This window comes from Otolemur garnettii, unplaced genomic scaffold (assembly GCF_000181295.1).
Source record: "Otolemur garnettii isolate 467f Iridium unplaced genomic scaffold, OtoGar3 scaffold00029, whole genome shotgun sequence".
Taxonomy (NCBI): Eukaryota; Metazoa; Chordata; class Mammalia; order Primates; family Galagidae; genus Otolemur; species Otolemur garnettii.
In genome coordinates, this window is record NW_003852424.1 from 13317459 (window position 1) to 13330766 (window position 13308).

Below are 13308 nucleotides of genomic sequence, written 5' to 3' on the forward strand. Positions count from 1 at the left end.
CCCGCCACATGCAGCATATGGGCCGGAGCCCCACTCTTTGAGCCACAGGCACCGCCTATATTGGCCTGATCTTTAGCTTGGTTTTCTTGCCTCTGGTGGTTCTGACTGGGTATCCAGGGCCCCTGATCCCTGGTTTGGATGCTGCGTGTGGGCTGAATTGCATGGATCAGGACACTGACCTAACCAGGGGCCTCCCCTGCTCCAACTATGCCACGGTTCTCCAGCATCCTTCAGAGACAGGCCAACCCTCGTCCTTACAGCCCTGCAATTCTTCCAGCCATCAGAATGAGTCCCACTTCACAGCCTTTGTGCAGACTATTCCTGCTGCCACAGCCTGGGAAAAGGTCCCTGGCATCTATCCTGGCCCCCAAATGTCCTGTGGGCAGCACAGAGTTCACCAGCAGGTACTCAGGGAAGAATGAAGGGACAGCAAACTGAGGGGTCCAGGGGCCAAGGCCCTGCCCTGACCTAGTCCCTACCCCTGCCCAGTAGGCGTGGTTGAGATCCGTTCTGTCCGCGTGGGCGTCGTTGTCATCAAGGCTGCGTACTCAGGCTTCTATGTGGCCATGAACCGCAGGGGCCGCCTCTATGGGTCGGTGAGTACCAAGCAGGCAGGGGCAGGGGTTGGTGAGCAGTGGGAGGGTCCACTGGTCTTACAGCCGGCCCTGCAGCGGGTCTACACTGTTGACTGCAGGTTCCAGGAGCGCATCGAGGAGAATGGCTACAACACCTATGCAGCACTGCGCTGGCGCCACCATGGCCAGCCTATGTTCCTGGCACTAGACAGGAGGGGGGCTCCCCGGCCTGGTGGCCGGACACAGCGGCACCACCTATCTACCCACTTCCTGCCTGTCCTGGTCTCCTGAGGGCCCAAGACACCAGGAGGGGCCTCTGACAGACCCATAAGGACTAGGCCTGAGATGGCATGTGTTCTTAATTGAGTGCCTGCTGTGTACCTGGCACTGGGGATATAGTGGGCCCCCGCAACGAGGCTGGGTGTCAGGGATCCTCCAGTCATGGGGGTGGACTGAGGTGGCCCCATGTCCAGTCATGAGTTCATGGGTTAGGTTCCCACAGGGCACCCCTTGGATGAAAGGATGTGGTTGTCAAGAGACCTGGGAAGGGTATTCCAGGTGGGGCCTAGGCAGCCCAAGGCTTGGAGGTGGGAACCCATCGAGTGGTGGTAGACAGCAAGGCTGGGGCTAGGGCTGTGTGTGAAAGGGTAGAAGAGCAGGCTGATTGAGGGCAAAGCAGGTAATAACCCAAAACATCCCCATCCTGATCTTGGAGGCCTGCAGACATGTCATCACCCCACCACACACATACCAGACACAGGGACTCTGCAGATGGGATAAGGACATTGAGATAGGCGGTCACCCTGGATAACCCAGGCCCCAGTGTCACCACAGGTCTCTCATATAAGGAGGCACAAGGGTCAGAGGCAGAGACTGGAAGATGCTGTGCTTGCTGGCTCTGAAGGTGAAGGGGCCCCAAGCTGAGGGACAGGGGCAGCCTCCCAATGCTGGAAAAGGCAGGAGACAGGCTTTCTCCTGGGGCCCCCAGAAAGTACTGGTCCTGCCACACCCTGATGTTAGCCCAGTGAGGCTCATGTCAGATTTCTGACCCCCTAACTATCAGATAATAAATATTTTAAGCTATCAAGTTTATGGTTGTTAACAGCAATCAGAGGAAACATACACACACCATGCCTGAAACCGTTTTAATAGCAAAATGATCCTCACATTCCTGGGTTCTTCTGGGGGGCAGGTACCATGTGCCAAACACCTTCCTCTCTCTGCAGCCCCCAGGCTCCTCTTCCATACTTGGGGTGATGAAGCCATCTTCCTCCAGGGTTCTGAGGAGGCTTCCCTGTTGGAGGTAACAGTCCCTAGGGATGGGTCAGGACTCCCGCCTTCCAGCCACCACCTCCCACTTATAGTACAGAAAACAAAGTAGGGGCTGAGGCACCTGCTGGGAGGGTGCTGGGCAGCCTAGGATAGGGAGAGACCAGGGTCCTGCCTCAGGAGACCCTACTCAACATTTGGGGACACCTTTAGTCATCAGGGAGGGGGGTTCCCAGTTGTGCATTGGGTGGGGCCAGGGGTATTGCTCAGCTTCTTGCAGGGGGCCTCCTTTAGTGGACCCTCTAGACTCTACCCTACAGTAAGCCAGGAAAGGGGCCTTGACATTTGTGGTCTGTTGTTTGGGGCTGTACATCATCAGATTGGCTAAAATAAAGTGCTGACACCCAGCATTGCCAAGGATGTGGAGAAGCTGCATCCATCATAGGTATAGATAGGAATGTGACATAGTTATGTAGTGCCAGAATAAAACAATTTAGCAGTTTCTTCTAAAACTAAATGGGCAACTACCACACAACCCAGCAACTGTGTACTCTGGGCATTTATGTAAAAGAGAAATGAAATCTCTGTTCACACAAAAACCTGTACACATTCTTAGCAGCTTTACCCAAAATAGCTAAGAAGTGGGAACCGCTAGGTGTCCTAAGGTGGAGGTCACACGGACCATGGCACACCCAGGCAGAAGAGCGCCTCCCAGTGACAAAGGGTACATGCAGGAAGCAGAGTGAAGAATAGCCCAGCCATGAAAGTTTGCAAACTATGCTTCCCTTCTAGAGATTGACAGCTCAGAGGTGGAGGACCCTGTGGGGACATGGATCCTATGGTGCAGCATGTCCCCTGGAGGCTGGGATGACACACAAATCTGTTTTGTACCATGCTGTGTGGGGATCTAAGAGCTCTCAGTCCCACATCCCTGGTGCAGGAGGCCCTGCTACTCCTCTGGCCTCCCCACAGGAGGAAAGGTCACGCCCTATGGCCAAAGACTCCACCTCCCAGCACTCTCCAGAGGACTTAAAGAACTGGAGCCTCCAGTGGCGCCCGTGACTCAGTGGGTAGGGCCCTGGCCAAACCCCAACAAAAAAATAGCTGAGCATTGTGGGCGCATGTAGTCCCAGCTACTTGGGAGGCTGAGGCAAGAGAATTGCCTAAGCCCAAGAGCTGGAGGTTGCTGTGAGCTGTGATGCCACAGATCTCTACCAAAGGGGACAAAGTGAGACTCTCTTAGAAAAAAAAAAAAAAAAAGAAGAAGAACTGGAGCCTCAACCCCTAAACACTGTACAATTCAAGCTCCCACTTCCCCTGGGAAAACTGGACCCACGTATGGATGGGTTTACATGCTCCATGGCAGGGCAGCCAGAGGCCTGGATGAGCCTCCACTAGCTGTTGGAACAAATTACCAAAGACTTGGTGACTTAAAACACATTTATTTTCTCACAGTCCTTAAGGTCAGATATCCCTAAAGCAAGGAAAATCTAGGATAATCTCCATATCACAATATCCTTACCTTAATCTCATCTGCAAAGTATCAGGTACAGTACTCTGTAGGTTGCCCATAGGTTCTGTGGATGAGGATGTGGATGCTTTTGGAGGCCAACAATCTGAGGGGCACAGCCCTTGTGGGGCCCTGGTCATAGTCACCAAAGTCAAGATGCTTCTCTCTGGCTCTGTGGCTCTGACGGCATCTCCCAGGATGGTTTGCTGTGACATTGCCTCAGTAGCAAAAGCCCAGAATATTACTCCCTAAAGGCCAGGGATGGGTGGGATCCAGGTCTCCAGCTGAGTGGGTGAAGCAGACACACCGGAGGACACATGTCGTGGACACAGCCTGGTGCAGAACAGAAGCCGTGACTTTTGTAAAGCACCGAGCCAGGGCACAGGAACACATGTTCTTCACTCACTGCAACAGCCTATAGTAGCCAGACTCAGGGCGCTCCCTGTGAGGAGTCAGGCTGCCGATGGGGCCAAGGGTGGGGGCTCCTCTCCATTATCCGCCTGATATTTGGCCATAGGAGATAAACAACACACTGTGGCAGCCCACTGGGCCATGCAGGTGCCCATGGTCAAGCGTCCACCCCCGACTATAGAGCACCACTGTGTAGACCCAGCAGGGGACACCTCCAAGACTGAACACAGGAAGTAGGGGGTGGCTGGGCCCCCTGCAGACACTTGCTGGAGCAATGTCCTGCCTGTTCAATGAAGATTTGTTTTCACTGTTTTAAATCTGGTGACCAGTAGACACTCTGCCATCTTCCAGTTGAGCATGCCAGTTCAGACTTCCAATGTCTAATTTTGTCATTGTGGGTTCAATAGCACCTCGGCTTCCCAGCTGAGCCCCAAGTAGGGCATTTGCTTGGTTGCTGGGTCCTGTAGGAGCCACAGACTCCTGTGGAAACAGACAGTGCTGCCTAGACCCCCAGCAAGCCATAAAGCTCGGCCCCTCCAGACATACTGGCGCAGAAGGAAGACGCCAAATCACCAGCTTCTCTTTTTAAGTAGTGTATTTTAAACAGCTTTCAAGATACACATTTTTTCCTTTAAAAAACGTCTGAGCAGTTTTGTTCTTGAATTCTGCTGGTAGTCCTCATGGCCCTGACCCTCCCAAGCTCTGGGTGGTGGAGGCAGCCATGGGGTAGGCTGGGGACCCAGGCGGCCTATTCTAGTGAAACTGGCAACCCTGGTGGAGCAGCTGCAACCCGTTCTTCCACAGATCATGCATGGCCGCATGTGAGCTAAAACGTCCATTTATTTCAAAGCAGTAATAATTTAAAATTATAAAAACCTTTCCGCAGTCGAACATTTAGAGGGTGAAGTTAGAGACAGAGGGGACAGGGAGGCTGCGGACGCCCCTGGAGGGGACCCTGTGGCCCGCACCCCTCCGAGCTGGGAGCAGCCAGTGAGCGGGATATCCCTCTGGGGCTGAGGGCCAGGCTACCAAGCCCTGGTCCCACCCTGGGGCCCGCTGGGCGCTGACCGACCAAGCACATCTGTAGGTGCTGCAGTGGTGTGACAGAACCAAGGGTGGGCAGGGGAGGACCGGAGCTGTCCCAGCGGCTTCGGGGGTGCAGTGGGCTCAGGAGTTACTTGTGGCATTCTCATTACTGGGTGAGCTGGAGGAGGATGATGAGGATGAGGAGGAGAAGCTCACCCCCGTCAGGCCTGGGGGGTTCGTGGCTGTGTTCTGTCCTGTGAGGCTTTTTCGGCAGACGGGGCAGCTGTCGTGCTTTGTGGGGACAGAGGCGAGGGTGGAGGAGAAGGGGGTTAGAGGCCGGCGGGCCAGGGACAGGCAGGGGGTGGGCGGGTGGCTTACCTGCTCTAGCCAGGGCACGATACAGCCATTATGGAACAGATGGTTGCAGGGCAGCTGCCTCACACTCTCGCCCAACGCATAATCATCCTTGCACACAGGGCACTCGAGCCCAGAGCCTATGGGATGTGGGGTAAGGACAGGGTCTAGACAATGGCACCACTGCCCCCCTGTATCCCCATCCATGCATACAAGAGAATGGAGCCCAGAGACTGTGGGAGGCAGGGTAAGGCCAGGATGCAGACAATGGCACCACTGCCCCCTTATATCCCCAGCCAGGAGATGTGCCCTTGAGGGAGTCTGCCCATCAAAGCCCCAGGCTGGGCAGGGCAGCCTCAGATGTAAAAGGAACAGGTCCCAGGATAGCAGCAGGGACCCCCCCCCCACAAACAGAACCCTCTCCTTTCAGGAAAATAACCCTAAAGTGTAATACAGACTATCAGGAAAATAACCCCAAAGTGTAATACCCAGGTGAGCAGATCGTACCTACATGCTCCTCGGTAACAGGGACGGTGGGAAGGGCCTGGATTTTCTCCTTGTCTGCTGGTGGGGGGCCCGTGTTTTCAAACTGATTGAGGAGCTGAAAGACAAGAGGCGAGAGTGCCGGGAGCTCCTCGGGGGCGGGGGCTTACTCCTTGGGGAGGGGCAGCCGCCTTTAGCCCAGCCCAGGCTCTGAAGTGTGAGGCTGCGAGACCTGCAAAAGCACCGAGGCCTGTTTGTCTTGGACCCTTGGACCCTGGGACCCCACCCTGCTGGGTCAGAGGTCACTGTGGTGCCTATGTGCCCCCACATGCTCCTTGCTGCATCTCCATCAATATCACTTCACAGCGGGTAAGGGACCCTGATTCCATTCTGATGGCAGCTGTGAGAAGCAGGGGCTGAAAAGGTGCTAAACCCCTCTCTCAGGGCTGCCAGTGAGCTGACATGAGGCCATCTGCCTCCAGAGTGGTCCCAGGCCCAATGACAGCTGAGCCAGGTGAGGGCACAGCCTATCTGACACTCAAAGAGTGCCAAAGAACCCAGGACATACATGTCTACTCTGGGGAGAGGCCACAGGCCCAGGTAAATTCTCCCATGTGTCTGCCATGTTATGTGGGACACCAAAAGGAAAGGCCCCACACTGTACAGATGCAGAGATAGACCCCAGGTGCCCACTGGCACAGAGACCCAGGCCTGATGCCTTCCTTGGCAATGGGAAGTCCCAACAGACTATCTAGTTTGCCCTGGCCGGGCCCCCTGTACCTGCGTGATGATGGCATCCAGGCCGTTGGCCCCCCAGGCGTAGTCCATCGGGTTCGAGTGCAGGACACCCCTGGGGGGGAGAGGGCGGGGTTCGAGTGGCCACAGGCTGGGTGGGGGCCGCCCCCCCTCCTACTCACCAGGGACCCAGGCCCAGGTTGGGGATGGTGGCAGGAGTGATAATGCCGCTGACCAGCTGCTGGATGATCCTAGAACAGAGTGCAGGGAAAGGTCAGTGTCCAGCCTCTAAACTGGTAGCACTGTTAATTTTTATTTGTTTTTTTGAGACAGAGTCTTACCCAGTCACCCTAGGTAGGGTACAGTGTTGTCATCATACCTTACAGCAACCTCAAACTTCTGGGCTCAAGTGATCATCCTGTCTCAGCCTCATGAGTAGGTGGGACTATAGGCATATACCACTACACCCAGCTTATTTTCTATTTTTAGTAGAGATAGGGTCTCATTCTTTTTCAGGCTGGTCTTGAACTCCTGAGCTCAAGTGATCCTCCTGCCTCAGCCTCTCAGAGTGTTTGTTTTGCTCCGTTACCCAGGCTAGAGTGCCATAACATGATCACAGCTTACTATGGCCTCCAATTCCAGGGCTCATGTGATTCTCCCATCTCAGCCCCCCAAAGCACTGGGTTTACAAGCACATGACACCACACTTAGCTAAATTCACAGCTTTTAAAGATCCTTTCAGCAAGAGAGACATACAACTACAGAAGGGATCAACCACCAGTGATCCTTCCTCCTGCCCAGTTCTGGTCCAGGCCTGAGGCTAGAAGAACATCTAGCAATGTGCAGACACATAATGCCCTCCAAAGCCTCCAGGGGTAATCAGTCACGGTGGCTTATACTTGTCATCCTAGCACTCTGGGAGACTGAGGCAGGTGGATTGCTTGACCTCAGGAGTTCAAGATCAGCCTAAGGAAAAGTGAGACCCCATCTCTAAAAATTGCTGGACATTGTAGTGGACACCTATACTCCCAGCTACCTGGGAGGCTGATAAGAAGATTGCTCAATCCCAAGAATTTGATGTTGCTGTGAGCTATGACACCACAGTGCTCTACCAAGTGTAACAAAGTGAGACTCTGTCTAAAAAAATAAAATAAAACCCAGGGGGAGGAAAATGCTCCTGGCTCTGGGCTACTGCACTTTTTTTCCAGACAGAGTCTCAAGCTATCACCTTGGGCAGAGAGTTGTGGCATCACAGCTCACAGCAACCTCCAACTCCTGGGGTCAATCAATCCTTTTGCCTCATTTTTTTTCTATTTTTAGTAGAGACAGAGGTCTTGCTTTTGCTCAGGCTGGTCTCAAACTCGTAAGCTCAAGTTATCATGGCCATCTGCCTCAGCCTCCCAGAGTGCTAGTATTACAGGTGTGAGCTACCACACACAGCCTGGGCTGTTGCATCCTAACCCCACCAGTCCCATCATTCCACACAGGTCTCTTGAGCTGTAGGGTTCAACCTGCTGGTCCTAAGGACCCTAACACAGGCACATTCCTGCCTCCAACATGCTGTGTAGGGTGGCAGCTCCTACTGGGATGAGACAGGCTCCCTGAGATGGGGGGGTGGGGATGGGGGAGGTTGTAAAGGACTGGAGCAGCTGGCTGGGTTAGGCGGCCTTTCCAGAGCCTGGAAACAAACCCAAGTTTCAGTGGAACCCACGCCCAGTTTTAGTAACCAGAACTTCTGATCTTACCGAGCAGGGCCCTCTCGGCCACCCCCAGGCCCCCTCACCCTTCCAGCGTGGGGACGCCTTCCTGCCGGCTGGTGGCCCTCCGCGCGGTGAGGCGGGCCCGGGGCTGCCGGGCGCCATACCGGTGCCGGGATGGGTGTTCTCTCTCCCGCCGGCTCTCAGGGTCCCTGCTGTCATCAGTCTGAGCCCCAGGAGGGAATGTGGGGATCTCAAAGCTGTCGTCAAAGATGCCGAAAGCAAACTGTCCATAGCCCTGTGGCAGCGTGAAGAGGTGCTGGTCCACATTCTGGGGAAAGTACAGGGAGTGACCAACTGAAGCAGGGCCTGGTACCGCAGTGAGGCAGCCGAGTCCTGCAAAGTTTACTGGGGGCATAAAGGCAAAGGGAAATGCAAGGCAGGCCCTGAGAAATGCCAGGCAGACTGAGGCAGGGAAGAGTAGGACTGGCCATGGAAGTGAGACTGGTGGGGGAGAGTGGCCAGGACAGGCCAGAAACTACAACATCAGCCCAGGCAGCATCAGGACCCCACACTCAGCCTACACAACAGTTACCATCCTCATGCTCTAGAGTAGATCCCAGGGAGGTCTCAGACAGGGCTTGTGAGACACAGAGGAAAGAGGGAACAAAAGATGGAGGTGCAGCAGAAGAGGCATCATGCTTGGGGGCCCAGGAGGACTGGTCGTGGGCCAGGCCCGGTCTACTGCTGCCCCAGCCAGGCAGGAACAAGGAGAGGGCTGCCAACCCCTGGGGAGGTGACTCCTAGCAGAATGAGAAGCACAGGGCCCCAACTCACTTCGAATGGCTGCCGGCTCTGGTCCGTGGGGGCTGTGGAGGGGGCAGAACCATTTTCTGTATTTCTAGGGAGAGAAGTGTGTGTCATCAGGCACCCCGGCTCCCAGAGGTATGGGGCATTCTCTGCCCTCTGCAGCCCCATTTCTGGGCCTATGTGACAGGAAAGTAAGGTTCATACCATCTATTGCTGCCTTAGGATACAGACCATGTGGTCACTGCAGATACTGCAAGCCCTTCGGAGGCCCTACTCACATCAATCCAGGCACCTTCTGGATCCTGCCCTACTAAGATGTGTCCACACCAGCTTTTGGTGTCACAACCTTTTTTGTTCTCTAAGTAAACCCAGACTGGCTTTATAAACTGACACAGATACCCCCACCACCACACCAAGTTCATGTTACATAGACACTGGCAGAGGCCACAAGGTTGCTACTGGTCCCTGATTTCTGTGTTCTGGCCTGAGGAACCTCACTCCAGAGAGTGTTCTCAGATCCAGGAGGCAAGGCCCAGAGAGGAGAGTTACAACGGAGGTTACCAATTCTACCCTCTGGTCCTGGCCCCAAGTGCTGCCACAAAAGGGGAACTTGTGGTGCCACCCACATGTAGGGATGTGCCCCAGGGCCACCAGCAGCTGCTTCCTGGCCTGGTGCCCAGGGATGCCAGGCAGCTCTGGCCAGCACAGCCCTGCCTGCCTACCCATGCCCAGATGCCCTACCAGCTCTTCCAACCACTATGACCAAGGGGCTAAGTTACCTGGTCTCCTCTGGAAGCTCCTCGATAAAGCCAGACTCACATCTTGGGCAGATATAATCCTGCAGGAGAGAGCAGGAACCCAGGGTCAAGGTGGTACCCATCCCCCCAAATAAGCCACAGGGGCATGAGTAAGGCCCAGGACCTGGCAACACCTTAGGGCCCATCTGTAAAACCTCAGGACGAGGGCAGAGGAGTTCCCCCTGCCTAGGAGTTTCTACCCAGCCAAGCACATGCAGGTCCCTCCTGACTCCTTTAGTCTTGAAGGGGGGACTGACGAGGGAGGCCAAGAGGACCTGCTTGCTCCTGCCAGCCCTGAGCACTAAGAACAGGGACTCAGCCCACCTTGTCCTTTTTGAAGGTGACCTCCTCTACCTCCACCCTGTTCCCAGAGCTGGATCCAGACTTAGCAAGTATCCCAAAAGTGACAGAGAAATCACTGCAGGGTCTGGGCCTCCCCATGTGAGAGGCTGCACTCAGAGAGACCAGCTCGCAGCAGTCATCAACCACAGCAGCACTTACAGCCCGCTATGGCATCCCAGCCCATGTCCTGCTCCCCTGGCTGCAAGGAGGCTACCCCAGAGACAAGGAGAATGCTACAATGTCCTGGAGGAATGCTTAGGATCCACCCTGGGGACAGCAAGTAGGTGAACCCCCCCCCCCCAACCATGCTATATAGTTCCCTGATCAAGTCTCAAGCCGTAGTCATGCTGAGTGGGCCCAAAATCACCTCTGGGAAACATGGACACAGGTAAGACACATACAAGCACAAGACTTCTTCACATTTTAGAATGTCCAGTACATGTGCTGTGGGCCCTAGAGGCCAGACTTCGTGGGGGTGCTGTTTACAGTTCTGCTCAAGCCAGGACACAGCCAGGTGTGGCTCCTCTGCAGTCAACAGTCCTGTCATGAGGTCTGTGGCCTTACCTGCTGACTTCTAGGGAAGGCCACATTGACATCTGGGCCCCCAGCAGATACTGTACTGTGCCTGCCTCACATACTCCTGCTGGCAGCAGAGGCTGAGGCCAGGACAAGCAAATGGTATCCCTGCACAACACCAAGACGCAAAGACCCACGGAAAGGAGTAGAATGGCCCATGTGAGAAGGGAAACATACCCAAAATAAGTAAAGCATGCTTATAACTCAATAATAATAAGACAAAAACCCAATTTTTAAAATAGGCAAACGATCTGCACAGACATTCCTCAAAACAAACAAACAAACAAAAAAACACGACTAATGGGCGGTGCCTGTGGCTCAGTGAGTAGGGTACCAGCCGCATGTACTGAGGGTGACAGGTTCAACCCTAGCCCTGGCCAAAATGCAACAAAAAAAATAGCTGGGCGTTGTGGCGAGCACTTGTAGTCCTAGCTACTCAGGAGGCTAAGGCAGGAGAATCACCTAAGCCCCAGAGCTGGAGGTTGCTGTAAGCTATGATACCACGGTACTCTACCAAGGGTGACAAAGTGAGACTCTGTCTCTAAAAAAAAAAAGAAAGAAAAAACACAACTCATAAGCACATACAACAGCAATTCTCAACCTGTGGGTCGCAACCCACAGGAACTGTATTAAAGGGCCGCAGCATTGGAAGGCTGAGAACCACTGATGTAGAAGGTACTCAAAACCATTAGTCATCAGGGAGATGCAAATCAAAGCTGCAGTGAGATACCTTCACCCCACAAGGAAGGCTGGACCCAAAGTTGGACAAGTGAGCCTTGGTGAGCCTTGTACAGGGGTGGCAGGAACAAAGAATGGGTCAGCTGCTAAGGAATACAGCCCAGAATTTCCTCAAATGGTTAAACATGAAATTCTATGACACTGACTTTCCACTCCTAGATACACACCCAAGGGAAATGAAAATACACACTCACCAGAACTTGTACATGAATGTTCACAGCAGCATGATTCATAATTATCATCACAAAGTGGAAATAACCCAGAAGTCCATTGATGGATGAGTGGGCAACCTCGCTGTGGTCCATCCTCACAGGGGAATATCACTCAGTCATAAAAAGGAAGGAGGCTCTGACACAGGCTACCATGTGGATGAACCTTGAGGACATCATGCTCAATGATAGATGCCAGACACAAAAGAATACACAGTCTGTGGTTCCATTTACATGAAATGTCCAAAACAGGCAGATCCACAGAAATGGGAAGGAGACTTGTGCATCCCAGGAGCTGGGGGCAGGGTAACTGCTGAAGGGGACAGGGCTTCCTTTTGGGGTGATGGAATGTCCTGGAATTAGATAAAAGTGCTTGTTGCACAACCCTGTGAACATACTAAAAACACTTCAAACAAGTGGATGTTTGGTGTGTGAAATACATCTCAACAAAGCTGTTATGAAAGGGACTGTTCTGCCACAGCCAGTGATGGCGATGACTGTCACCAGGCAAGGGATTCCCAAGGGATCAGCAGGGGTGTGGTTAGGCCACCAGGAATGAGACATTCCACTCAAAAACATAGGAAGATTTCACAGATAAATCTGAACTTCTGGCTCCTGTAGCTATCAGGGGTCTACTGGGCTCTCCTGGGCATAGGGTCCACCCTCAGCACCTGGGTCTCTGAACCAAAAAGTGGAGTTCAGGGTCCAGGCTCTCACTGAATCCTGATGGCCTCTTAGTGCCAGCATGGATTAGTAGACTTGGAATGGCTGCTCTGGCCCCAGGATGACATTAGCTCATGCTAAGGCCGGGGACATAATCAGATGTGCACCCACCCTCTCAGAGCCTCGCTACTGCTGAATATATTCCACCAGGGCCAGTGGGAAAAGCCACTTCCCTTTCAGGATCTCAGCTCACAGCCCCTGGCCAAGCACAGAGTCCCACATATGCATGTAACCTGGCAATGCTCACCAGGGCCCTGCCCAATAGGCTTGGCCTCCAGAAATCAGGCAACCTATTTGCCTGCAGCAGCCGTGGGACCTCATGGCACAGCCCTGCTCAGGACCCTCAGGTGCCCCATCTGTAACAGAGGACAACCTCTATACTCAGGGCCCTGAAATTCAGTAGCCACCTGAGAACATTCACCTCCTAGCATGATTAAGCTGAGCCCTGGGATCTGCCCCTTGGTTGTGATGCTCTTGCCAAGACTGGGCCAATGCCTGAGTCACATGATTAAGTGTCAGGCAGATCTGGGGTGCTCAGAGTCAGGGTCTTGAGCCTCTCCACAATGGTGGTAGGAAGAGGGTAGACTGAGGGAGTCTCCAGATGATCCCTCTCTCTAAGGAAACATTCCAGAGACTGCTTTGTATTTTTAAGTCAGAGTCATCAAGGGAGAAACAAGCAGGTGGGCCTGGGATGGAAAGAGGTATCTCAACCTCTCATATGGGGAATAGCTCCTGCTCACCCAACACCCCTTTGAAGGCCTCCAGCAGCTAGGTGCGGTGGCTCATGCCTATAATCTTAGCACTTGGGAGGCCGAGGCAGGTGGACTGTCTAGAGCTCACAAGTTTGAAACCAGCCTGAGCCGAGCAAGACCTCGTCTCTAAACAATAGCCAGGCGTTGTGGTGGGCACCTGTAAGTCCCAGCTACTTGGGAGGCTGAGGCAAAAGAATCGCTTGAGCCTAAGAGTTTGAGGTTGATGGCTCGGCGCCTGTGGCTCAAGTGGCTAAGGCGCCAGCCACATACACCTAAGGCAGCAGGTTCGAATCCCCAGCCC

General features: G+C 53.9%; 2 protein-coding genes across 3 annotated transcripts in view; one reads left to right on the top strand and one right to left on the bottom strand.

Moving 5' to 3' along the window:
- The window catches only part of FGF22 (fibroblast growth factor 22), a 4263-nt gene extending 3397 nt beyond the window's left edge, over positions 1-866 (top strand). The window contains exons 2-3 of the mRNA XM_003788674.1: positions 493-596; positions 672-866. Of these exons, the coding sequence (XP_003788722.1) occupies positions 493-596; positions 672-866 (299 nt within the window). The remainder of the gene's footprint in view (positions 1-492; positions 597-671) is intronic.
- Positions 867-4587: 3721 nt separating this feature from the next.
- Positions 4588-13308, bottom strand: part of RNF126 (ring finger protein 126) — a 14622-nt gene continuing 5901 nt past the window's right edge. The window contains exons 2-9 of one of the 2 annotated variants that reach the window (XM_012804566.2): positions 9650-9708; positions 8898-8961; positions 8147-8391; positions 6546-6614; positions 6409-6478; positions 5653-5746; positions 5170-5285; positions 4588-4969 (exon numbers count right to left, since the gene is read on the bottom strand). In XM_012804566.2, the coding sequence (XP_012660020.1) occupies positions 4958-4969; positions 5170-5285; positions 5653-5746; positions 6409-6478; positions 6546-6614; positions 8147-8391; positions 8898-8961; positions 9650-9708 (729 nt within the window). In that variant the 3' untranslated portion in view covers positions 4588-4957. Of the gene's footprint in view, positions 5083-5169; positions 5286-5652; positions 5747-6408; positions 6479-6545; positions 6615-8146; positions 8392-8897; positions 8962-9649; positions 9709-13308 lie in introns of both variants that reach the window. The other variant, XM_003788675.3, reaches the window with a different exon arrangement.